The sequence below is a fragment of the Pyxicephalus adspersus genome, chromosome 7 (genome assembly GCF_032062135.1).
Source record: "Pyxicephalus adspersus chromosome 7, UCB_Pads_2.0, whole genome shotgun sequence".
In the NCBI taxonomy this organism is placed as follows: domain Eukaryota; kingdom Metazoa; phylum Chordata; class Amphibia; order Anura; family Pyxicephalidae; genus Pyxicephalus; species Pyxicephalus adspersus.
This window is the reverse complement of record NC_092864.1, coordinates 25571450-25599448: the sequence shown is the minus strand read 5'-3', so window position 1 is coordinate 25599448 and position 27999 is coordinate 25571450. Positions and strand designations below refer to the sequence as shown.

The window sequence follows — 27999 nt, the reverse complement described above, 5'->3', positions numbered from 1 at the left end:
CTTCCCCTCCCACAATGGTGAGATGATCTGGGACTTCTGTTGGCTCCAGGGCTCTGCATCCTATACATTGAATGATTTCCTTTCTCTTTCAGCTTTTTCATGGGAGAATTAGAACAATGTCTGAAGGACCCTGAACGGCTCGCTCCACTTTTCATAAAACAGGTGAGCGCCCCCTAGAGTTAGGGATAGTCCCTTGTGAATGCTGGATGTGCAAACAGTATTCCTGCCCTCTGTACTACCTGGCAGGGTGTGTGGGAGCTCTATTCTTGCCCACTGTACCCACTGTCTCTGTGTGTACAACACGTAATCATATTACTTGCCTCCCTATAGGTTGCTTTCTCGGGTTGTCTGATGATATTTGTGTTTTTGCAGGAGAGGAAACTGCTCATGTATGTTGTGTATTGCCAGAACAAGCCGCGCTCGGAATACGTTGTCGCTGAATACGACTCTTATTTTGAGGTAAGAAAAGTTTCCAACACCCTGTGGGTTGCTCTGGGTGGGCAACTTCACTTCCATCTGCCACAGCTGCCCCCTACACTGCCAATACATCATAGCACACATGTGCCTTCCCATGTACTTCACCCCAGCTGCATACCCCACTGATACCCCAGCTCCATATCTCCTGCCCTTTACTGCTCAGCAGTAGCTGGAGAGAGAACCCTCTCCTTATCCCCATGTGATAGCATCGGGTGTATAAGTGACCAATCAACAAGCAGCACCAAGGTGAATAGGTAACATGGGGTCCATATAATTACCGAGCTAAGTCACTTTGTGGTAGCTGAATGGGGCAGCAAATGGTAGCATGGTCAGGGGGAGTCACATGATCTCTGAGAGGTAAAAAAAATACCTGGAGGTGTCACACTGACAAATCACTGAGCATGTTGCAATGACAGATACATTTGAAATACTCCAAGTCAGCTAGTTCTGTACATCTGTTTAGGACTGCAGCCCTTTTATTCCATGTTTCTGCTCTGCAGCTATTTAGTGTAGTTCTGAGTAACTGAAAATTGTATTTTCTGATTCTTCTCATTGTGTAGGAGGTGAAGCAGGAGATAAACCAGAGATTTAACATCAGGGATTTCCTCATCAAACCCATACAGAGGATAACCAAGTACCAGCTACTGCTAAAGGTAAACCCCACCCATCACTCTGCTCCAGCCACGCTCATCACTCCACCCCCTAGAGCTCCACATCCATCACCTACCTGCACTCTATAAGAATGATTTGCTCCACCTCAGCAATAACACATTTCTCTTTTGCAGGATTTCCTCAAGTACAGCCAGAAGGCCGGTCTGGAATGCTCTGAGATTGAGGTTTGTATTTGTGCGTCACCCACATACCAATTCTGCACCATGGTGTCTCCCTGCTACAAATTACCCCTGTGATGGGAACAATTTATATGAATACATAAAAGTCCTAGTACAATTATAGGCAGAGGCCTTATATACAAAAAATTCTTCTTGGATATTATGGAGGAGAATTCCAATGGATATCTGGGTCTCCCGACCCCCAGCTGGGGAGTAGCCCTCAGAGGGGCCCTGGAGAAAATTTTGTGACAGTAATTCTGTCGTAGAGGTAACATGGTGCCAACATTGCTGATCATTTACTGTCATGTTGATCTTCCAGTTTTGTCTCTGATATCTGCCCTGTGTTGTGTTCCGGTCTGACAGAAATCCGTGGAGTTAATGTGCCTTGTACCCAAACGCTGCAACGACATGATGAACTTGGGGCGACTTCAGGGATTCGAGGTGAGTTTTTGCCCCAGTGCTCCCTGATGCATTCTGTAGGTCCCCTGTGCTCCCTGATGCTTTGTGTAGGGCCCCAATGCTCCCTGATGCCTTCAGTGCTCTCTGATGCATTCTTGAAGGGTCCCAGTGCTCCCTGATGCACTGTAAACAGCCAGAGGATGATACATTCCATAAACTTTGCCTATAACTGCATTTTATATTTTGGCTTGAAACATTAAACTTTAGTTTATGTAGTATAAATGTAGTGTATGTAGTATATTGTACATATGAGGGGGTGGGATGGATTGGGGTAATTAATGACTTTCAGTAATACCCCCGTGTATGTCTCATCTATTGATTAGTGTCACATCCATCAGGTGTCATCCCCAGAATACACATTAATCAGTACATGCGCTCGCCAACGTGTCCGAACACAGCTGCATGTCGCTGCTCTATTTTTACATATTGGGAAATTCCTGCTGATTATTTTGATAACGGAGGCTCCACCTTCCTCTCAGACGCCTTTTTCACCTGCTGCACAGATTTTAATTTCATGTAATCAGACAATTTGTTGGCTCTGTTTTTAAATGGCTGGATTGAGAAATACCCAACAATATAATGATGTAACGAGCTGAGCTGGCCTAATTGCTGCAGTGACCCATCAGCGGTTTCATGCAGCGTGGTAATGCCATTGTTATGTAGTCAGGGTGTGTGCTGACATGATTCACTGTAAATGTGAACATATTATTCCCAAATCACTCAGTGATCATGCTGTGCTCCCAAAAAGGGATTGTGGTCATGGGATAATAAACCATAAAATCAAGCGTGTGATGTCCCCTACTGACTGGACGGAGGTCCTGCAACTCATGTTAGTTCATAGTTCAACTCCCTCTTTTTTTATAATATTTTATGTGTCTTCTCTTCAGTATCCAGTATCCATCATAATATAAATATTATGTTGGTATATGATGGTGATAATATCTGGAGGTTGAACCTTTAACCCTATTAATCGCATGTCGTTTTCCTCAGGGAAAGCTTACAGCTCAGGGGAAGTTGCTCCAGCAGGACACGTTTTTTGTGATCGAGCAGGAATCTGGACTACAATCTCGGCCTAAGGAAAGGAGAGTTTTCTTGTTCGAACAGATAGTCATCTTCAGTGAACTCTTGAGGAGGGGTTCATCCAACCCCGGCTACATGTTTAAAAAAGGAATCAAGGTGAGACATGAAAGCAGTTATCTGATTGGAGGTTTTACTGGGGGTCTCAAAGAGAGCAGTCCAATTCCTGGAGCCCTCCCCTCCACAGTGAGCTCTTCCCTGAGGGACTCTGTGTGCCCCTCTGCACCCAGCCTCTAACTTGGGCAGCTTAATGAGGCTCCTACCCCCGACTCCAAGTTCATCAGACCCACATGGTGTGGCCCTTAGGCTGAAATCTTCTTCCATGGTGCATATAGAGTAGGCTGCCTTCCTAAAGGAAATAAGTAGCCCCTGGTTTGGCTTATTTCTGCATCCCAGTCCCTTTGCTAATGTTAACCCATCCCTGGTGGGTCCCTATGACCATCTATTTAGGGTCTTTCCGCAGCCAACTCCTTTCCATTTTGGGTCAGTGTAGCCCCTTACCCAGGGTTCCTTTTGGACTCTGTGACTCAATGCAGTTCTGATCCCTAGGGTCCTATTACATTACATTATTGTCCTTTTTATTGCCCATTTCCTGAGGTCCCCATTTTCCTGCCTCTCCCCTGGCTCTGTCTGTAGTGGGTTCCTTTTCTGGCATTTACTTTTTAGTAAAGGCTTCAAGTTATTCCTATTATTGCTCATTCCAGTTCTGTAGCGCCATATGGTTCCCCTGACACGTGTGTTACACTTTATAAAGTGCCAAACATATACTGTAGCAGAACCCTTCTGCTGATGATCGTATCATCTAATGCCCCCACTGTAATCTCATTCACTCTCATGTGCCCCCATCAGCCCTATTTGGTCCCAGATAATTGGCTGGAATCAGTTTGGGGGAAGCCCTGGGAAGTGCTGTGCTGTTTCTTCCCCCCCCCCCCCCCCTGCTCCTGTAACCTCTACCTGCTTCTTGCTGACAGATGAATTTCCTCATCCTGGAAGAAAACGTTGACAATGATCCCTGCAAGTTTGCTCTGAGGAGCCGAGAATCCACCGAACGCGTCATTCTTCAGGCCGCCAACCCCGAGATCAAACAGGCCTGGGTGCTGGACATTAGCCAAGTGCTGGAAACCCAGCGAGACTTCCTGAATGGTGAGTGGGGAGGACGATTGTGTGGCTGTGACCCAGGCCTATTCGCACCAATCTATTTCATTTTGCTATATTTATATATTATATATTTGCTATATACATTTTACTATATTTGAATTCAGATTGTATAAAACATCTGGAATTCCCGTATCTTCCATCGGGCTCCAGTTATTGATAGGTATGAGGCCTCCTCTGTGGTCCAATCTAATTTTCCATTTTTCCTTCCTACTGGTTGTGAGGAACACAGACAGTCCCTACTTACCATAGTCATATCAGGACCCCAATGTTTTGTATTATCTAGTATGAAGCTCACTGTACAATCTTGTCAAATCTTTAAATTTAGCTATGTTGGAAGAGAAAACTTTGGAGATTGTACAATCAGATTGTAATGTGTGTGGTGAACATTTATCTGATACAACCCTGGTGTTCATGTATTTAAAACTACAGACCACGCCCATTGTAATCAGAGATTGGCTTTCCATCATCTCTAGCAACCATTCACCAATTAGTTCAGTGATTCTGATGTTAGAATTGATTTCTCTGTCTTCCTGTGTTATCTCTTTTCCTAACTCTTCACTTCTCTCCTCTCATGGCTGCCCTGCCCCTCCTCCTAGTAAGTCTGCTTTTTTACCTCTGTAAATAATTGTGATGATAAATGTTGCATGGGAATGATAGTTTCACTTCTGTGCTCGCCTCATCCAATCAAGTGTAACAACGTCTGTCCATGCAATCTGTGTCTCTCTCAGCCCATGCATGCACTGGGTGCGATCGCGGACTTCCCTCTTCGGGAGCCATTTTGACTTATTTAGTAAATAAGAGTGAAGAGCAGCAATAATAAGTGATAATTTGATTGCATTTCAATAGTTAGCATTTCAGGGTAGGATGACTTTTTTTGGGCTGTTGAGGTTGCTGCTCTTTGCGCTGTCATACCAAACAAGCATGCATGTGTATTGCAGTGTCCTCGAAAGAATCTTTTACAGGATTCTAAAATACTAAAAACGAAACAGATGAAATATTTTGTCATTTCATCGTAATATTTATCTCCTGCAAGTATCGCAGGAAATGTGCCGTCTCTTTACAACTGATAGTAAATGTCAGACATTGGCAATGACATTCCTGTTTGTCCTGCCTCCAGCTCTACAATCACCAATAGAATATCAGCGGAAGGAAAGTAACGCAGCAATGAACAAACCCCTAAGTCGGGCGCCTACTCCCAGCAGCAGACCAGTCTCCACAACCCCAGTTGTCTCTGAGAAATGCATCAATCTCCCGCGAAACCCATCTCTACCGCAAAGAAAAACACCTACCTCGAATGGCAGTCCAGGGTATGATTTGTACCAACCTTCTGACAAGTATGAATGCAGCCAGGTAATCTATCCATCAGGTAAATTTTTTTTGTCTTGCTCTCCCTTTTACTATTGTAATCATTGATGTTTCTAACCCTGCCCCTTTTACCTGTGTAACGATAGATGTCTCTAACCCCCACCCTTCTATCTGTGTAACCATTGCTGTCTCTAACCTCCAGCCTTCTACCTGTGTAACCATTGATGTCTCCAACCCTGCCGCTTATACCTGTGTAACCATTGATGTTTCTAACCTTGCCTCTCCTTCCTGTGTAACCATGGATGCCTCTTACCCTGCCCCTTCTACCTACCTGTGTGAGCAATAATGCCTCTTATACCGCCCCCCTACCTGTGTAACCATTGATGTCTCTAACCCCGCCCCTTCTACCTGTGTAACCATGGATGCCTTTAGGCCCGCCCCTTCTACCTGTGTAACCATGGATGCCTTTAAGCCCGCCCCTTCTACCTGTGTAACCATGGATGCCTTTAAACCATGGATGCCTTTAGGCCCGCCCCTTCTACCTGTGTAACCATGGATGCCTTTAAGCCCGCCCCTTCTACCTGTGTAACCATGGATGCCTTTAAGCCCGCCCCTTCTACCTGTGTAACCATTGATGCCTCTAATCCTGCCCATTATACCTGTGTTTAACAATTGATGTCTCTAATCCCGCCCCTTCTACCTGTGTAACCATGGATGCCTTCAATCCCGCCCCTCCTACCCGTGTAACCATTGATGCCTCTATTCCTGCCCCTCCTACCCATGAAGCATTGATGCCTCTAACCCAGAGTGGTCAAACTTTTTGACTCGGGGGCCACAATGGTTTCTAAAATTTGACATATACATAAATATAATTCTTAGGCATATCTCACTGAAATATGTACAATATCTAATAAATTTAATAAGAAACTTTAAATAAAAAAAAATCTGTTAAAACAAGAGTGCATAAAAATACTAAAATCTGTAATATAACTGTCCGGTAGCATGTATATTAAATATAGATAATTATATAAAGATTTATTTGTATTGGACTCAAAGAAATCTTGTATTGGACTTCATTCCACTGTTTTAGTGAATAAGCCTGATCTCCTGCTGCCAGCTCCATATACAAGTAGAATCTTCAAGTGCTGCATCTGTATTGACGAGAGAGCTCTACTCACATAACACTGTTTTCTGTGGAAAACCAAAACTGACATAACTTTGGCTGCAGCTTCATTAGCAATTCTCAGCCTCTTTATTGGAAAACTATTTTGTCCTGTCATTTTCTGACATCATTTACCTTCAATATTCATTCAGAAATTGCACATAATTATTAGTAACACACAATATTTCACAGATCCAGCTGCATTAAGTTAAAATTATGGCATGATTCACCAGTTAATCGCTCCTACTTCTGCTTTGAAAACTCAAACAAATACTCATTAGATAGGATTTAAAATAAATCTAAACCCACCATTGGCAAACTTTCTAAAATCATGAGAAACTTCAATAGTGACACTCTATTCCTCCGATTTATGCTTGGTTCTGATTTGTTCCACATAGCACCTAATGCACTTGTGGTACTGTGCAGCACAATGCAAGCTTATGCATGGAGTACTGAAGTGAGGAGCAGTGCATTAGCTTGCATTGTGCTGCGCGGTATCAAAAGTGCATTGGGTGCTATTCAGAATGAATTTTCCCAGAACTTTACAAGTGCCAGAAATGCTGAATGCACCTTTTTTGGGTGCATTAGGGAACACATTTAAATTAATAGGCTGGCCTAAAACAACACACAATAAAATAGGATCCTTTACATTAATCTGAGCTTTCCATTCATTTCATTCATTTACTAAACAAAAATACTTAAGCAAATAATCATTATGTAGAGCTAGAAGGGAGATAACATTCATAAACTTACTTTAAGCTTCCAATTCTTCAATTCCACAATAACGCCACAGCTTAATTTCACAAGCTGCTTCTTCTGCTATGGACTGAACACGTGAGGTAAGTAGGTGCCAAGACACAACCCCGCCCAGTCTCCGATCGCGGATCTAAGCCTGCGATGAGAGAGTGGGCGGTTTGTGTCAGGGACACAGCCTGCCTACTTACAGGACCCGGGAAACAAGTGGGGGAAATGTTCCACGGCTCTGCCCAGTTCATTAGCTCAGCGGAGTCCTCCTCCTGACGCTGCTCGGGGTGGCCGGAGCCATGGACCACCAAACGGGCCGCAAAAATACGCCGATTGGGCCATATACGCCCCACTGGCCTTAGTTTACCCATGCCTGCTCTAACCCTACCCATGTAACCATTGATGCCTCTAATCCCAACCCTCCTATCTGTGTAACCAGTTCTGTTTGAAGAAAACTTCCAGCACAGTAACAGTTGTATCCAGAGGTCCTCATGTACTTACCTTTCCTGTGGCCTGTTTCTTGAACTGCACTTCTGTCCAGAGCTCCCTGGTCAGATGGGGTGGATTGCTTGCTGCCCCCATCACTCGCTGTGTTTCTTCAGCTTGTACACCTGTATTGGTGGGAATAACCACAGCGAGTAATCAGGCCAAACAACAAGAAGTAAAGCAATTCTGGTAATTGCGTCAGGAAGCCGACCACCAAAAAAGGTATAAATATATGAAGTCATCTGTTAGCCTATTGTCTCTGTACACCTGACCCTGATATCCTGAATCTCCGAACTTCTACTTTTTATAACGTGTCTAATGCCACCTCTATATTATTAACCACCTGTGTCTGACCCTTCTCCTTCTGACCCCCACCCCTTTATTAATACCCACCTTTGTCTGACCCACCCTCTTAATAATAACCATCTGTTTCTGACCCTTACCCTTTATAAATTACCACTTGTGTCTGACCCCTTCCCATTATTAACTACCTGTGTCTGACCCCACCCCTTTCTGCTAGGGCACTCTAAATCTGTTCATAACAGTAATACAGGCACTGCCATTAGTTTATTGTGCGAATGCTAATTATCTGGCTGCTGTGCTCATTCTCGTCAGTGTTTTCTGAATGACTTTACAGGACCTGGTTCACCTAACTGGAAAGTCAGAGCAAAGCCCGGAGTCCTTGGTAATATTTTGTGTTACTGAAGTCTGCATAGCAGCCAGGAAATGAGCATGTTTAGCATTTGCAGCCTTCTTTTTCCATAAATTATTACAGTCAGACTCAGCAGACTTTCCCAGGATTTCTGGGGTAATGATTGCAGCCCTTTACTCCTGTTTGGTGCATCCTCCCTCTCATGCTTCAGTGTTTGTAGACAAGCTGTATTAGACTCAGAAATGACCCAGGAAACTCCCACATCTGGTGCTGGCAGAGCAGCCAGGTGCCCCATGTGAATAAAAATAAATAGACTTTGTCCCCCTTGTAAGATAAATGTACAATTGTCGTGTTTCTGCTCTTCCTCCTGGCTGCCCCGGTCTTTGCCCTGAACATCTCGGGGATAATTCCCACTTATTTTAATGTCTCTTCTCTCCTCCTTCCCCCCTCAGAACGAGATTTCCGGCTGTAATGGAGCGGCATCAATGGCCATTGTTCAGGATTACTATGCACTGAAAGAGAACGAGATCTGCGTCTACCATGGCGAGATTGTACAAATCCTGGCCGTCAACCAGCAGAACATGTTCCTGGTCTACCGGCCCGCCAATGACCACTCCCCGGCGGCAGAAGGCTGGATCCCCGGCTCCGTTTTGGGGCAAATTACTAAGACCTCTGCTGACAGTAGCGACAGAAGCATCAAGTAAGTGCCACACATGGCTGCCCCACAAGCAGTAGTGGATTTTGGGGGATTTCTGCTGGTTTTTTTCACAGTGCTGTTGGAAGAAGCGTTGAATGTGGAGCCCTGCGAGCGCGGCCCCCCTCCCCCCGCCGTGCAGGAAACTCAATTTTGTTTTTGTTTTTTTTCTTTTTAATTTTTATTTTTTTATGTTAATAATTGTACAGATTTACAAGAAGGTAAAGACGAGTTCTGTATCGATATTGTACAGAACGTGGAACTGTCTGAACTGGACTTTGTGCCATATTACGATTCTGTAAATTGGTGGCAATTCTGCTTTACGTTGGACTAAACCAACTCCTCGAAGAGGAGATTCTATATATTGTCTGTGGCAATTTTAATGTACAGCCTGTACTTTTTTTTTTTTTTTTTTTTTCCTTTTGATTTGGACTTTATTTTCTGTTTTATTTTAATATATGTTCACGGTAAAACTGTAAAATATTTGGGTTTTGCAAGGAGCCCCCCCCCCCATTCCTGTATAAAGTATTTTGCACTATTTAAGAAAAAAAAAAAGCGAAAAAAAAGATTGAAAATCCCCTCCGGTCCTTTTGATGACGTCAGATCGTGCAATATATAACGCTAGTCGCAATGTTCATCATTGTACCTGTATTGTAACTAATAATTTTAAATGTACTATTTTAAATATGTAAAATAAATTTTCACCAGGATGCGCATGTTTTCACGAGGTACTCACAGTTTTTGGACTTTTTGCTTGTTTGGTTTCTGCTTTTCATTACTAATGCTTGTTAACCATGGGAAAGGTTGTCATGAGGTGCTAAATAATTTTTTTAAGTGTTTTTGCAGAATTGATAGTGGTCACCTTTCTCCTTTGTGTGTGGGGCACATTGGGTGTCAATACACAGAAAAGATTTGGTTCCAGACTTTATAATGATTAAAACCAGCATGCTTCGCAGAGTCGGGATCTCTTCTTTGTGGCTTCCCATGCTGCTGTCAGGCGCGGCTGTGGAAGCACTTTTGGAGGCTATTACTCAGTCCAGGGGCTGTAGCAGAGGTAACAACGGTAATTTCCGGACTTTCTGTGACAACTCCCTGACTGTGAAATGATCTGCATATCATTCGATATTAACACAGAAAGTCCTGGAAGAAACCACATTGGCTTTACCAGTTATAAATAAAGTCAGCAACCAAATCTTTTCTGCATTTTACTCTTCACTCGTTCCTATCAAACACAAATCAATCATCCTGGGGGGGCAGCACCACACCGGGCACCTCTAGTTTAGCAGCCAAGGACCCTGACAAGTTTCACAGATCAGGAAATACCACGTGACAAATAGGAATCTTGCCCACTGATAACCACTTCCTTCTTCATTTACCTTTCTAATCTGCGTAGGTTCTGTGGGTTGCAGTGGACAGGTGCAAGGATTCTGCTTCTTTTAGGGCTCAATATGGCTAACTTAGGGGGTAACCCAGAGCAGACATGAAGGCTTTCTTACCATGGGTTCAATTTGTGTAAGATCAGTGTGTTTGCCAAGATTGTACAAACATTAGGCAACTTTCATGAAGCCCTTAAAGCCCCCATCAGCTGCAGTTTTGATTTAACACCAATAATTTAACTTTAACTACCATCATCACTCATCATCCATCACATATCCATCCATCCATCATTCATCCATCCATCATCATCCTTATCATCTACCTAACCTCCCTATAATGCTGCATGAATATTGAGAATTGCTTTATAAAATCTTTCTATACACCTCAGGCCTTAAACATGCTGAATCTGGCCCGGTGTAAAGGCCAAAGTGTCTGCAGCACCTCCTTTCAGAGCAGCATTTCCCAACCAGGATTCTTTTCTATATTTTAGGAAGTGAGAGCATAGCAGATACTGATAGAGAAATCATTTTCTTCTGTATTTTATCATTCTGGTCGCTCCATGAAAACAAAATGAGGAGAATCAGATCCATTATCCTCGATCAATCCAAATACCCATAATGTGGAATTCACAGATCTGCCAATTTTATTCACCACCCAGTAGTGCTATAAGGTTGAGGAGTGACGAGGAGCCGGCACCTTTACAAGTCAGAAATGTCTGAACATGTTTGTATCCTAACCAACCCCCTATATGAATGATGTTATTTTATGTCCTGAAGGCCACATTGGGCAGCCAATCCCTCAGTGAGGACCTTCTGAGTCCAGCAATGTCTGTGCCTGGCCTACTGGTAACCAGTGCAGCCTTTGTAGCCTCTGGAGCTTCTGATTGGGTTATAGGTTGGGAAACATCTGAAAGCGAGGGGTGAGGTCCACACTGACAGGCGCCGGCTGCATTGCTGGGTTTAGAAACTGCTTGATCTTTGCTTCCGTAGCATGTCTGTGACCTCCGACCTGAAACTTCTTTTCTGAGTCTTCTCTGGAGTTTGTAACCTTTAACCAAACCCTAAATTAACCCCAACACAACCTTAACTCTGGCACTCAGCCCTAAACCCTAAAAACCATTCATCCTGAGATGCCCCCCCCCCCCGACCTTTAACCTTAGGGCAAAGTCTCTGGATTGGTGATATTGGTGCTGAGGTCATTTCCTCATCTCACTGCATTCAAATTAGATTCTACAAAGTTGAATTATTGTCGGTGTAAAGGCAGGGAATTTGCACACAAATGGGTGAATGATATTCACATACAGCTGGAGGGTTGGCTGGGGGTATTCAACCATTTTGGAAATTCCTTTTCAGCCTGATCCAAAGATTTGATCAGATTAATAACTCTTTATGGTTTATTGATTGCATTTGTTTCAGTTTGACATCTAATTTTGAATAATCTGAGTGAAAGATCAGGGGCTTCCTTTGTTATTAAATCTGCCCCAATGTTTTCACATGAACAGATGAGTGTAAAATAAACTGAAATACAGGGGCTCCCATTGCTGATTCCCTCCCAGCATAGAATTTGCCTGCCTGTCTAGTTATTAATGGCTAGTCACTAAACTAGAGCCAGCATGCAGCAAGTGAAGTCAGATTCTGATCTGCTTCCTTCTTCTGTATCTGTGAATAAAACTCGGCTAAATCTGAGAGGTGGTGCTGGTCTTTAGGCGAAGAGTCAGCCGGTGCCACAAAAAGTATTTATAGAAGTCTTTTAGATATAAAAAAAAAAAGAAAATAAATTGTATTATTGGTAAAATAAACACAAATGCGGCCAACATATTTCAGATGCTTTGGGCGCATCTTCAGGGCACTGGAAGGTTCTGCAAGGCCTGGAGGCTGACACTCTGTAATGCGATCTGTGGCTGCCTGTTAAACCTTCATGACACGGCCATGGATCATAGCACAGTCTGCTTCATCAACTGGACCTAAACAGAGCTTCATAGTCCTGAAAAGGTCCAAAAATCCTGCGAAATGCATTGGATCCATCTCCATTTCTCAGCAATGGCAGGCTCCATATTTGTATCAGTGCTGGCTCCCTATGAATATTTTATGTCCATCAATTTCTATTCTGTAAAGTTAGAAATATTTTTATTTCTGTGAGTTTTGGGGAAATTTCACTGAGAAGTGAAACTGAATAAGATCTTCAATTGCAGTCTATTGTTAAGAACTCTATGAGAATCATAATCATTCACTATCCAGGGCGCAGCAAGTCAGAGGCTTAAGAAGCATTTGCTGTTTACAACTGCGAATTCCCAGCAGGCAGAGAGGGATGCTGGGATCTGTAGTTGTGCAACTGTTGGGGAGCCACATTATGTCCAAATACTGGAGACCCCAGAAAGTGTAGTCTACCAATAACAATGGCCTCCCATAACGCAGCAGCCAATCACATTGAAGTATTATTTGGCACTTCTTCTGTGGGTTATAGGGTGCTATAATTGGGAACTAATGCACATGGTGCTTTAAGGGTACAGCTGGCACCCCACCAGATGTTTATATTGTGTGTCATTAAACCTCATGTATGTTCCGCATTGGTGGTGTTGCAGCTTGGTGTTCAGAACTGCTAACACTGCATGATGTGTGGCTGAAATGTTTTTTTAGATGTTCTTTATTAGGATCCTGCCCTGTGCGGACGCCGGCCTAGCTGCCCCTCTCATTTCAGTTCTGCCATTTGATTGGTGCGTTTTTTGGTACAACAGGAAGTCATGCTCTTGGCACACTCTTCGCATGAGGAAACGGAACAGCAAGGAGCCCAACGGCCAGTGTAAAAGCGTGGAGGGTCTGGGCAGCAAGGTGAAAGTGAGTAAGGCGCTAGATCACCACACGGCACTCGTCCTGCAGGACGCAGGTGTTATTGCATTTGTTTTTTTGTTTTTTTTTGTTTTTCTTTCATTTCTGCAGGAATTTGCATGGCGCTCATCTGGCACTATTGTTTAATTTGATATTTTGCATCCGGTACGAGCAGCCGCCTCCACTCTGCATGCCAATCAGCCTGTCCGCTGATGTCCCGGTTTTAACATTGAGGTCTATAGATGGCAGATCTACAAAACACTGACCCTTCATATGTCCCAATAGTGTAGAAATGTGTGAGGGTTAGAGAATGTCCTCTGCTGAGTGTTTGGATATAAAATACAGATTTTTGACCCATCCCCTGGCTCTTTAGGGACCATTGACCGCTCTCCCAGGCAGAACTCAGAGGTGTTAATGTATATTTTTGTGATAAAATCATAAAATTTATGTTTTCATTGTAAGGAGTCCAATGGAAGTTCTCTGATTCACAGGCAATGCATTGATTCAGGAGTAGAGTGACAACCTCCCATAACCTGTATGTGACCTGCGTGTTAGAGACTTCACAGTAAAAATATAGTTAGCAATAGGACTTCCCCTAAAAATATATTTCTTTTTTTTTCTTTCTTTGTATTTAAACCCAAAAATGAACATACTGCATCCTATCAGTCTTTAAATGTGGCTGCTGCATTTATTTTCTGGTGATCCTGCCAATAGCACACGTTCTGTTTTAGGGTGACAACACCAGTTCTGTGTACTTTATGGAGAAGCAGTGTTGTCACCCCAAGAGAGGGCTAGAAAACACTTCCCTCACTTCCTTCCTCTAATACATAATGGGAGATGTTTGTAATTCACAGAAGTTAGCTGGGAAGGCTGGTAACATTGAGACTTTAGTTTGCAAGGACAGGGGAATTCTGTCAGGATCAACAGGATCTTCTTTTGCAGAAAGTGATCTTGGGCCTTAAAAAGTAATCCAATGCGGCCATCACAAGTGAGGCGTGTGAGCTGCAATATACGACCTCTTTGTTCCTGGGTTTACATACACTGTTGGTTCTCCAATGTGTATAAGGGATGCAGATAAAGGTGCCTTTCAGGTATCAGGATTCAGGTACAGACCATCCTGGTCACATGTTAGCATTGTTGTCAATTCCTGTCCCATTTGTGTCTCCAAATATGTTCCAATCAGTCTGTATCACCGTCCTCCCCTCCCGTTGCCTCCACTAACTGCAGCCTGTTGGAAGTTTTTCCCCAAATCAAAATGTTTCTTTACCCGTCCTGCGCATGTGCTTGTATGTGAGTGTGTCTGTGTGCTGGGTGCATGGGATGCGGCTCCACCTGTTACTGCTTGTTCCGCCAAAGTCCTGTCCGTTCCATCTCGCCACCTCTTTAGCCGTGCATGTAAAACATGTTTGTTGCAGCCATTCATGACTTGTCTCATCCTGGAATGCATAATGAAATGCAAGGCAATAATGCATCTAGAACTTCCGAGCAGAAAGTCACTGTAGAGGCATTTCCGCGAAAACTCAATGACTTAGGGGGCTGAATGTTATAAATATTCCCCTCAATTTGTCCTGTCCATACATTTCCATAGACCTCTCAACCACCAATCAGATCCAACCTGATCTGACGATGTAATAAATGTCACAACCTGGGGGTAACAATCCGACCCAAGAGGAACCAGGAAAACCCCCACAACTACCCCCCCCCCCCCCCCCCAGAATATTTTACCAAACAACCTCCAACCAAGAATGCATTTAGGCCATCAATGACACAGACTACACCAATCCAATAACCAGAAATATACCCTTAACAAAAATGTTTGCCAGCCATAAAAAGCCGAACGATTGTGATATAATAAGCTAGCTGGATATGAAAGCCCCAAGGTAGAGCCCATCCCAAGCCGATGTGTTTGTTAGCAGTCACACTATGATATAAAAAAAGGCTGCGGTCAGGGATGGAAATAATGCATCCCCCATTGCTGGATTGTTTTAGGGGTGCATTCCCCGGGTCCACCATCCTGACTGGGAACAAGGCGATATTTGGTATCACCCAATTCTTATAATGGCCCTGGAAATTGAAACTTTAAAACAAGTTAGCAGTGGCAAAAACCATTTTTGTGTCCTGAGGGGTGCAGGGTGGTGCCCAGGGTCAGTCCCGGGCTCTTCTACTTCCAGCTTTGGGGTCTCCCTGATTCCTGGCTCTGTTCCTGCTCACCTGGGACTCTCACTTCTCCTGCTACAAAATATTTTTTTTTGCTTATGATTTTATTTTTTCCAAACAAGGAGACTAAAAGTAGCACTTGTAGTGCATAAAATAAATTATCTGTTGTTCCCAGGAAGTTCCTGACTATCTTTTTAGGCTTCAAAATGCAAATTAGAAGAGATGGTGGGAACCCCTCATAATGGGCACAGCAGGGTGTACAGACCCAGGAACTCAATAATGGTGCCCCTAATTCTAGGCCATGTTCCCCATCCATTCATCCACAATTCTCACTGTCATACTACCAACCGGTCTGTGTTCTCACCCAGTCAAAGTCTCTGTTTTCTAGCATTGGGTGTCACCATTACATTTCAATATTTAAGTTATAGAAAATCCAGCAACGTTCCTGAGCCCAGCAGTGGCTCCTCTTTGCCCTGCACCCCGCCAAGGTGTTGCCAGGGAGTCCCATATACCCCATATTAAATAATAGAATGCATCTTCATGCAATGCAGGGATGCTTATAATTGAAGAATAATTTTGAATTGGTGTCATCATGTGAACAAAAATGTAAATTTGGGCAATTTAATAAAGTTCAGGTTGGTGATGGGTTGGTGTGAAGCGGAGGAGTAAAATTTTTGGTGGATGTTAAAAACTTAAACAAATTTTGACATCTTTCCATGTTTGCTATCCTGCTCATCTTTTTGTGGCAAGATGGAGAATTAGCCTGGTATTGTTACAAATCTCGTGCTGGAATGACATTTGTTGCTCCTGAGAACAGAAAATATAATTCATCATGTATAAATCCCCCCCCCTTGTGTTCAATGTTTCCTGTGCAGACACCATGTTAAAGGTGGGTTAGGCAATTGAGTGATTTGTGGCCCCAGTGCTGAATGTTCTGTTATCAATAAGGTGGAATATAAAAGTTCTCTCCTTATTAAAAGAAGCAGCATATGATTTTATACTCCTCAATCAATAAATTGTATTACACAGTGCACAGTGCTCTGATTGGCTGCAACATACCATAAATCCGACATATATGTAATATAACATGTGATTTACATGACTGCGGGGCAATATCCAATGTACAATGCATAGTGGAGCATGGAGTGCTCTGTTTGGTGAGTCTACACATAATAAGAGATTAGACAATTCAAGACGTTGAGGCGCCTGATTGAGAGGGGATTTTCCTTTTTATAGACAAACCTCTTTGTACAATCTCAAGCACTTCTGGACAATTGTCATCTTCCCAAAATAATTCCAACTAATTGGAAGCTGGATAGAGCCTTCCCACCAACAGTAATTGAACCCTCCCACTAGGAGCAATCCCCTTCCTCCCAATCTCTGCCATCTCTCAATACACACTATTATTCTCAGGCTTTAAATGTTGATGGAGTTTCCAGACAGGGATTGACATCTCAGTGTAAGAATGGTAAAAATCTTCAAACGTTTCGTGACCTGGGGTGTCAGTGGAGAGAAAGTGCTGCAATATTGGGGGCAATATGGGAAGTTTTGCCTAATTATTTGAAGTTGTGAAAGACAAGCAAAGGAGAAGTTCTAACATTCTGTGTTCCAGCCAGGCTGTCCCAGGATGCCTCATTTCAGTCACATATTCATATCAGGTTTATTATTGTTATAAAGTATATTCTGTATCCAGAACAAATCTTATCTGTGTATAAAATGATGGGGGAACCTTCAATCATCTAGAACCAACTCACTAGAACCCCATTCTTTTAGAATCTGTACCCCACAGACCCATTCTCCAGAATCCGGCCTCCAGAACCCGTCCCAGCTCTCGGGAGGTCTTTCACTTTCACCCCTTTGTCCCAGTGGAGCTGTGGAATCTCTTATATAAACCCTTTTACAATGTGTAGAATTCCGATGACCCCAAAAACAGAACCTTCTGCATCAGTTCTGAACCCCATTTGTCCCTGGTTGAGGCTCCAGCAGTTACCCCAACAAGAAAACTATGTGGTGATACACTCCATACAATAGAGCTCATTGAAAGCTCCCCTATGTGTGGGTGGGAATTGTCTTCGTCTGCTCTGTCTTCAGAAGGAAAGGTAAGGGTGGTGGATCTGTGTGACCTTCGTCTGGGGGGGTCAGAGTTTTCTTTCTCCCTACAGTTGCCCATTGCTGATCCCGACTCTTTAATCCCTTTTGCCTCTCCTTGGCCTGCAGGATCACAACAGCTCCGAGGAGTCAGAATGTGATGACTTTGACCCTGGTGCTAGCATGGAGGTAGGTGATATTTTATATGCAGCTTTACCATTTTCCCACATTGCAACCTGGGTGACAACCATGGCCGTCACATATAGGACCTGTCAATAATATTATATTTCTGGTTTTCAGTTTGTACTTATTCCATATCATTTTATGCATTGTATTGCATTTAATCTGTTACCATCATTATAGTTTCATGTTCTGGTATAATAAATCATGTATGATGTGTACCATGTATGGTATTATGAAGTATGTACCATCAGGGGCGGACATAGCCAAGAGTGGGCTCCTGTGCAGGATTGACTTGGGGCCCTTGTGGGGGCTCCTGTTGGCTGAGGAGGGTCCTGGGCACCTTTGCACCACCCTATGTCCTCCCCTAATGTAACTAATAATGTCTGTGTAACTAACATTTCATGTTCTGCAGAGGCCTGTGCTCTAGGTGGCGCTGCAGTTCTTCCTTGGCTATAGATAACATAACATTGTGGCAATAAGAAGTAATTATTTGTTTTATTTTCTGACTTTTTTCTTCTGATTTATTTTTAGATCATGAACCCAAATTTTATTCAGGAAGGTGAGTGTTTAGTTCTGGTATTTATCTACTTAATAATTGCTATTTTACTCATTTTTTTTAAATATTTGTTAAAAATTGTTAAATCTAACATCCATTAAAGGAGTTGAATTAAAACCATCCGAACCGATAAATAATGTATAAAATGTAAAACTTGACTTAGAACCTCTGTCCGGCTTTTATTGCAGTCTGTGCCCCTCTTGGTGGCTGTCCTGGTGATACTCCGGCATCGTTGCAATTCCCGTCACCCTTTCGTGTTCACCACCCTTCATGTCAGTGCTGCCATTGGTGACCTTTAGGCTTTCCCTAAGGGTCCTGGAGACCCTTCACACACCCCCCCCCCATGTTGGGGACCCCTCATCTTTAGACCACCAGCTGCTGGTTCATCATAAAGTGAGTCAATGAGCCTGTGGGGAATTTGCTGTGATTCTTTCAACATGAACCATTGGTGTTCATGATAGCAAAAATTTTGTAAGACCATTTTGATATTTTCATCATCTTCAAGTTTTGTTGAGTGACCAATTGGAATTGATGCATAAAAGTTGCCATTATACTGTAACACAGATTTCAAACTTCGAGTGGAACTGTCTATGGAAAGTCGCCAGTCTTCTGCTCTGTATTCTGGTACTCCCATATGGGCTAGTAGTCCAGGGATGTTACAACAGTACACAAAGTCTCCATCTTCACTGAAATATGATAGGAGTGTCACCTCCGTTGTCTTATAAACTGTTATTTTAATTTCTGGTGTCATACAGTTCTTGTCTTTTTGCCTGGATGCTAAAAGTTCAGATGCTGGTTTTGACAGACATAGGTCACAAATTATGTCATTGAGCTCTTCTTGGGAGTACTGGTGGTTTGATGAAACACTTCCTTCATATTCACTTTTACTGCTAACTTCTGGATTACACACCAAACCCTGTATATCCTCCATGTTGGATACAGGAATATCAGGGAGTGTACTGAACACTGGTATGGGAACATCAGCACCATGCGGCACAGGTCGTCTTGCGAATTCCAAATCAGGGAACTCCCACTTGTTTTTCTTGTAACAATTGAAACCTTTTACATTCACAGCACAAAAATAACAATCACTATGATTATTTTTGGGCTCCCGCAATACCATAGGTACACCGAAGTGAACACTCTACTCAAGTATTGCATACCATATGGGGAGCCCAATACTTATATTGGGCCTCTGGTGTAATGCCAAAATATGCAAGATATGCTAGTTTCACAAATTCTGTAATGTTTCTTCTCTGTTTTAGCTGAGAATATTCACCACAATATTCACCATGTAGCAAAATACATTGGGGTCATTTAAACAACTTCTTCTTGAAGAACTCATATTTCTGTAATAAAAGAAAATGTATGTAAATAAAAAAAAAAGGCAAATGAAAGTTTCATGAAAATAATGCTACATTTAATATATAAAATGCAAAACATCAGTGTATATAAAGATTGATATTAATATGCTGTCTTAACACTTGTTGTTGGTAAAATCGTCTATTCCGATTCCTGTATCACAAGAACTAGAGCAAATTCAATGAAACTGATGTAATTTCTAGATCCAGCAGACCTGAAATACACTCTATTGAAAAAACCTTGGCAAGTGAAAAAAATGTTTTTTTTTTTTGTTTAGCTGTGTAATCTATTCCATTAATTTAGTGGAATAATTCTGATATTTGGGCTCCATTTTAAAATCTGAAGTATAAAGCTGATCGCCACCTAAACCAATGACGGCATTTTTCTACTACGGTCTGGCATCATCTTGTGGTTGGTTCTGACCCGTAGCGTTGAGGTCTCTCAGTATGTACTAAGCAATATTTGTGTCCTTTCAGTGGCTCCGGAGTTCCTCCTGACTTTGGTTGACATTATCTGTGTGGTTGGTGACACAGTGACTCTACACTGCAAGGTCTGCGGCCGGCCGAAACCGACCATCACATGGAAGGGTCCGGATCAGAACATTCTGAATGGTGACAGCAGCACTTACACTATGATAGCCAGGTAGGTCCCGGTCTGCAGGGCCCATCTTTAATATCTCATTCCTCTATGGCGATGACCTCATAACTCTGATTCTTCTCTCCCCGAGCAGCGAATCTGGTGATATCCGTTTGAAGATTTGTAATCTGATGCCCCAGGACAGTGGAATCTACACCTGTGTGGCCACCAATGAGCTGGGCTTTGCCTCAACCTCTGCCACCATCAAAGTACAAGGTACCTGGGAGGTCCAGGGGCAAGGGGGCAACACGGCATTGATGGGTCTGTCACAGAAGCCAATAGAAGAATCCAATACAATGCAACATTCAGTGTTAGAACCTCTGTCACTCTTGTATCCCCTCCAGGTGTCCCAGGGGCCCCCAGCCAGCCGGTAGCCCAGGAGAGAAGCAGCTCCTCCGTTATCCTGCGCTGGCTCCCTCCCTCCAGTACCGGCAATTGCACCATTTCAGGGTACACCGTGGAGTACAAGGATGAAGGTAGGGACTGCACATGCACTGTGCATTGTATTCCATAGCGGTCAGTGGCCCTCGGAGGGTCCCTGACTTGGGTAATGGGTCCTGTCATTTAGACTCTGGGATTTGAAGCTCTCCCTGCTGTAACACGTTGTCTCCTCTGCAGGCTCCCAGATCTGGCAGCAGTCCGTGGCCTGCACATTGGATACTTACCTTTTGCTGGAGGACCTGAGGCCCGGAGGTACTTACCAGTTCAGAGTAAGTGCCAGCAACCCCTGGGGTATCAGCTTGCCCAGCGAACCATCGGAACCACTAAGACTGCCTGAAAACGGTAAGTGGGGTCTCTGATATCCATGTCATGTCGGCTGCAGCGATTTCCCCCCACCCCACCAATGGAAGAACAGGATTGGCTGATATGAGTCCTGTCGGTTTGGCCAGGGCTCCCCAGCATAAAATTCATCTGCAGGAGACATTCAGTCAATCCAGTGATCTGCCAGACAGCTCAGATTATATGGCCCTGCCCCTTGACAATGCTTTTTTATGATTGGCTCTATTATTTGTTCTCTAAACTTTTATGAACCGTCCCACTACTGACCTTTTCTCGTGGCACTGCAGAGCCTGTAAATAATGAATGCCGTATGGACAATAAACGTGGGGGGGCAGGGCGGAACAGGCCACAGTGACACACCCCATTTCACCCCCTACATTTCTTTCTACAGATGCCAACACTGACGGCTCCACCATTTGCTGGAGGGAGAACTTTGACCAGATATATGTGGAGCAGCAGGAGGTTGGACGGTACGGCACGCCGCTACATATGTTCCAAATCCACATATGTTCTGATATCCTCAGATATGGGGGTGTTACATGGGACACGTGACCTCAGATAGGAGGGTATGACATGGGACACCTGGCTTCAGATAGGAGGGTATGACATGGGACACGTGACCTCAGATATGGGAACATTACATGGGACATGTGACCTCCGGTATGGGGGCATTATATGGGACACGTGACCTTAGATAGGAGGGTATGACATGGGACACGTGACCTCAGATATGGGGGTATAACATGTGACACAAGCTCCGATATGGCGTATGACATGGGACTCATTACCATAAGATATGGGGACGTGACCTCAGATATGGGGGCGTGACATGGGGGGCGTGACCACATATGTAAAGGTATGAGGAGGGACACGTGACCTCAGATATGGGGTCATTACATGGGACACGTGATTTGTCTTTTGTCTCTGCCATCTTTGCTGTGTATTTCTCACCTGTTATTGCCCCCTCCCCCTTTTGCCCCTCCCCCAGGGGTCGGTTTGCTGTGGTGAAGAAATGTGTGCAGAAGAACACGCGGAAAGATGTCGCCGTCAAATTTGTCAACAAGAAGCTGAAAAAGCGTGAACAGGCGGCTCACGAGGCAGCGCTGCTTCAACACCTGCAGCACCCCCAGTACCCGGCCCTTCATGACACCTACGAGTCACCCAGCGCCTACATCCTCATCCTGGACCTGTGAGTAATTGGGGGGTGGGAAAATGCCCACTTGTGGAGGCTATATAAATACAACCCTGGGGTCCCTCTGCCCTGTACTGATCACATGATCTCTTCCAGAGTGGACGACGGACGATTGCTGGATTATCTAATGAAACATGACGAGTTGATGGAGGAGAAGGTGGCCTTCTACATGCGTGACATCCTGGGCGCCCTTCAGTATCTACACAGCTGCCGTGTCGCCCAGTTGGACCTCAAGGTGAGCTGCTTGTTATTCCTAAAGTATCAACAAGGAAAAAGGCTGCACATAGCCTGCCATATTTCCAAAAAGCATCTTTTAGGGTGTGGCATACAAAAGGCCATCCTCCGAGGGACACAAACCCTTGTCTAATAAGAACGTTGGGTGGCACTACCCTGCATTGGTGAGAGAAACCTGGGGGAAGGGACTAGTGAGATCCACGTCCTGTTATATATTTCACACTTCAGACACAGCACCGTAAAAGTGAATGGTGTTGTATTTTTAGGACACGCCCCCTCTCATTTCTTTGTATTGATCCTTTTTGTCCTTTCTCTCCTGCAGCCTGAGAACCTGCTGATTGATCTCCGTATTCCTGTGCCACGGGTGAAGATAATAGACCTGGAAGACGCCATGCGAATAACCGGCCATTATTATATCCACCAGCTGCTGGGGAACCCAGAGTTTGCTGCCCCGGAGGTAATAAAGGGGACGCCGGTTTCTCTGGCCACTGACATTTGGAGGCTCGGGGTTTTGACGTACGTCATGCTGAGCGGAGTGTCACCTTTTTTGGATGAGAGCAGAGAGGAGACGTGTATGAATATCTGCCGGGTGGATTTCTCCTTCCCGCCAGAATATTTCACCAGTGTCAGCCAAGCCGCTCAGGACTTTATCAGGGCCACGCTGCAAATGGACGCCCACTGGAGGCCGACGGTGGCCACCTGCCTGCTTCACCCTTGGCTCCAGCCCCACTATAGCAATTATTCCAAAATCCCACTGGACACCTCACGATTGGCTGCCTTCATTGAGAGGCGGGGCCATCAGAATGATGCCCGGCCCATGTCTAATGCCAAGAGTTTAATTATGAACTGCAAAGCCATTGGAACATGAAAGCTTCACAGCCTCCTACTGAATAAGTATTACCGGCACAATACTTTAGGGAAGAGTCACATCCTGCACCTGTCCATATTCTGATACCTTTGGGGCAGAGTCACCTCCTGCACCTGTCCGTATTCTGATACAGGGATTGGTTGGTCAGAAATCCATTTCTCTCATTGGCTGTTGTTGTTTTTCCTGCACAAAGGAGTTTTTAATTTTCTATTTTGTACTGAACTTGGTGCTGCGTTACCTTTACCATGAACCTTTCTTCAGACCCAAAGAGGTTGGATCCTGTTGTGCTGCTATGTGATTGGTTGATTCCAGGGATCTGGATTGTCGGTATTAGTCCTTGGAGAAGCGAAGATCCAAAACGATGAGATCGGAGACACTGTGCGACCAATGAACAATATGGCCGTCTGTCTATGGAGTCCGTCTGTCTGTCTGTTGGTTCCCTGTGACATTGTACAGTCTGGTATTGGGGGGGGGGGGGTGCGTGGGGGGGGTCTAGGTATATGGTGGGGGGTGGGGAAATAGAGCAGAATCTACGTTTGCGGGGTCTATGATTTCTATACAGAGCGATATAACAACGACAAACACCGCAGGAGCCTTAGACATACCAGAGTCACGTATGTGTCCTATGGGGGAGGGGGGGGGGTAATTTTTGCGGGTATTTAGGGTATCTGTAGGGGAAAAACCCCCAACCTGAGATGTTCTGGAGTGGTAGAAATCTATTTATTTATTTATATGTTGAATCCTCTGCTGTTCGGTTTCTTCACCCTGTAATCTGGCTCAGTGATTGGACCCTGGGCTGTGACGAGGACCGGTCACCCGGCAGCCATTCTCAAAGCTCTGTCCGCACCCTCAGAATTTGTGACCCCACAGAGCCGTGATGCATTATTTTATGCATCTCACAGCGAGGTCTAATGTTGGCGCTGAATTGGTGAATTGATTATAACGTTGTCCGTGAGCCAGGTAAATGACAGGTCCTCTTCATTGCCTATTTTACTGTAATTCACTGTGACCCCCCCAGGAGCACAGCCATTAACTATAGCGCCAACTTAGACCGTGGTGCCCTAGAACTGGAAATAGAGAAAAACTGGAAGATTTCTGTGTTAATTTGTGATATTTATTAACGTTTTGTGTTTATTATGTGAAATAATTTATCACCCCGATAATCTGCAGGGTCTGAACCTTGGAAATGGCGGATTTGTCAATGTGACAACATGGCTGTATGTAATGAATCTCATAGTGTAATGTTACATGATCCTGCCAGGAGATCCAGTATCCAGACCACTTCCTGTAACAGTTCAAGCTGTTCAGCAATAATGATGGAAGGGACAAACCATATAACTTAAAATCTTGTCACTGCGAATGCTTAGGGTCGGTGTTGGGGAAATCAGTTTAGGAATTTCTGAATTCATTGACAGGTGAATTTGACCTGCTTGTGACCTCTCCATTCCCATAGACTTGTATGGGGATGAAAAACCCAGAAAAATGCCCATCAGAGCCCTGGAAGTGTCACCTAGTTTGTCTTTTACTTGAGGTCTATCTTCCCAATCCACAGGGTGACAATAATGCTGTGCTACAGACTGAACATTATCACGGTTACAGGAAGTAGAAAAAGAATAGATGAACTGGCAGGCTTATTGGATACTAAAACTGTATTATAGGGGGGACGGTTCATGGACAAGGATGCAGTGCAGCATTTCCAAGGAGAATATTTGGCTCTGTTACTCCCAGCCTAAATATGTTCATGTTTATGGGTGGAGATGGTTTCTATGATGTCACTGGGTAAGAAATTATGTCATCAGTACTGTGATTTGATTGGCTGTCCTCTCCAGGAAGGTATTGTACAGGTGGAGCAGTGTCAGGTATCATTCTTCCTCCATTTCCAATGTTCACATCAGGCTGGAAACCCCCATCCAGTTTTTGTGCATGTTTATTTGGGGTTCCCCTTTAAACCGGACTTGTATGTCAAAAATCTGTGTTTCCAAATTTGTTACAATGTTGCCATTTGGTGACCCCAAAATGCACTGCAGGGAGCAATGCTGCCCACAAACAGGGCAGGCTGGGGTTTTTGGCGGGGTGCCACCCCGGTTTGGAAGTCTGCACAGTACAGATTGGGGTATTTTTTGTCTACATCACTTCTCTTGTTGTCAAAATGCGAATGTACAGCGTGAAATAAAGAGTTTATCTGTCTGAGTCCGATCTTCCCTGAGGTTGTGATAGTAAAATCCACAGAAGAATTCCACCCCTAGATGTTGTCACCAGAACACACTTCCCCCACAGAAAATTTCCCCTTACTTCCTGTTCTGGTGACAACATGACACCCAGCAAATTCCAGAACCCATCAATGAACATTAATGACTGGCTCTAGCAGAGATTTGTGATAATTGATCGACGTTTCATCAAATCAATCAGAACTGCTAATAATGTGATCATCAAATAATAAAAATCCTCAAACTGATCATTAATCTCCCCAAATATCAATCAGTGATGACACAATTTATTTGTTCACATGACACCAAACTATGTAATGGAAATAAGTCCATACAGGATGTCTATAATCTACAAGCAGACCTGGATGTACAACATGCATGCTTCATACTGTCTAGGGGGAATACATTTGGGGGAGTCAGAAATGGAAAAGGATCTGAGGGTTCTGGAAGATCATAGACTTAATAACAGCATGCAATGCCAAGCTGCAATATCTAAAGCTAGTAAAGTACTTTCTTGTAATAAAAGAGGAATAGACTGCAGAGACATAATCCTGCCCCTGTACAAAGCATTGGTCAGGCCACATCTGGAATATGCAGTCCAGTTTTGGGCACCAGTTCACAAAAAGGACATTGGAGTGGAACTGGAGAGAGTGCAGAGAAGGGCAACTAAACTAATAAAAGGAATGGAGGAGCTCAGCTATGAGGAGAGATTAGCTGAACTGAATCTTTTCTCCCTTGAGAAGTATAAGGGGGATATGATCACCTTTATAAATATATAAACGGTCCATATAGAGAACTCTCTTCCCAATCACCCTAAACTACCAAAATCACGCCAGGGTTAATCTGTCTGTAAATGAATGTACTGCCCATACAGGGATCACAAATTGCCTAAACATCAAAACTGCCCTGTTAAAAAAATTCATTTGAGCTATGTTCCTCCAGGTGTCGCCAGTGCAGTGTGAGGGCCCCACAATTTACATCAGAAGCTGCCAGACTCCTCCATTGTCATAATCTCTCTCATCATAAAATACCCAACCTAAACCACTCCTAAACTACACCACTCCACCCCCAGCTAGAATACCAGGTTTGGGATGTGCAGTTTATTGGCTGTTGTGTAATGACATTTCTTTTAATGGAGTGCAGGAGAATTACATTTCCTGTATTCCCCATTCACCCCTTCCTCTGATCCATATTGCTGATATGCTTTTTCCCCCGGCTTCAGCACTGCCAGGTGTGACATCTCTATTGCAATCCTGGGGAACACTGGGTACCCCAAGTTTCTTTAGAAGAACCTGTACTATGCTGAGCACATACATTGTGCATATTCATTATGTGGCAACATTATTGGCAAAAGCTGAGGGTAAGAATAGTTGTGAATACCTAAGAATACAAATGTTTGTGAGGGGGTGCCATAAAAACAAACCATATAAATAAAGAGAGAATTCTGTTGTTTCTTTCATTTCTTTTTTTTTTTTTTGTTTCTGATTTATCGGGCCCCCAAATCATCACTGGAAGCTGAGGGGTGTGACACGATGGAAATTCTTCCAGCTCAGTCGTCACTTCATTTTTATTGGACGTGGAAGCGAGAAGAGTACGCCAATGTCATATGTGTAATTAGTCATGTTTGGGTGCGGTGTGCCGGGTGTACACACCAGGTTTCCTAATGCTGAATATGGACGGACAGAAATCCAAATAATTATGGTGAATAAACCACTTGTAATGTACAGAAACTAATATAAGTATCTGAATCTCTCTTCATATTGGCTTACCATAATAAGCATAAAGACTGGCAAGGATAGGATGCAATCAGTGGTGTCAGTGTCAGCCCTTTTGGGGTCTCCTGAGAGGAGGGGAGAGCAAAGTGATGGTTTATTGGGGGGTTGTGGTGGCCCTGGCTGGTTGTGCCTTGAGGATTACAAGACTGGTCGAACAGACACAGCTCCCATATGTAATAAACCTCTTGTGTCTGCTTTAATGATGGCTGAACCATGGGCATGAGCCATGCCAGTCTGACCCTTACAGTGTCTATTGGAGAGCGCTTGGTGTCCTCATGGAGTGAGGAGTTCAAAATTCTACATACAAGGCACAGTTGCAATGAGACAGATCAGCCACCAGAGGGCAGGCTTGTAGAAGACTGTACTGACTCCAAACACGGCAGGGGATGCAGCCATTACCTTGCTGCACATCAAACAGCTTGCTTAGGATGACAACAGTAGGCAATATGGAGGTATGTAGGAGGGTGACAACATAGAAGCATAATTAGGAGACAATTAGTGCTTTGTCACCCTTGAAAGGAAGCGCCTGTACAAGCAGCCTTATGGCAGGATCACTTGGGTTAAATAAATGACTTTATAAAGACATGTTCCCATTTCTATGTGTAAATCTAGCTCTACTATTTTCACTCACAGCATGCTTAAAATGAGGAGGCATGGTTACAGCAATGATAAACGTTCACTGACAGTGATCAGCCACTAGAGGGAGACACAGAGC

The 27999-nt window shown here is 43.9% G+C and overlaps 1 protein-coding gene across 1 annotated transcript in view; it reads left to right on the top strand.

Annotated features, from left to right (window-relative positions):
* KALRN (kalirin RhoGEF kinase) overlaps window positions 1-23764 on the top strand; it is a 144763-nt gene extending 120999 nt beyond the window's left edge. Inside the window, 20 exon segments of the mRNA XM_072417896.1 lie at window positions 20-162; window positions 373-459; window positions 1038-1130; window positions 1263-1313; window positions 1671-1748; window positions 2757-2942; window positions 3815-3986; window positions 5119-5351; window positions 8803-9050; window positions 13156-13255; window positions 17621-17680; window positions 18206-18233; window positions 20069-20234; window positions 20323-20444; window positions 20573-20704; window positions 20847-21011; window positions 21400-21478; window positions 21997-22197; window positions 22297-22435; window positions 22757-23764. Coding sequence (XP_072273997.1) covers window positions 20-162; window positions 373-459; window positions 1038-1130; window positions 1263-1313; window positions 1671-1748; window positions 2757-2942; window positions 3815-3986; window positions 5119-5351; window positions 8803-9050; window positions 13156-13255; window positions 17621-17680; window positions 18206-18233; window positions 20069-20234; window positions 20323-20444; window positions 20573-20704; window positions 20847-21011; window positions 21400-21478; window positions 21997-22197; window positions 22297-22435; window positions 22757-23302 — 3029 coding nt within the window. The 3' untranslated portion in view covers window positions 23303-23764.
* Window positions 23765-27999: the final 4235 nt, after the last annotated feature.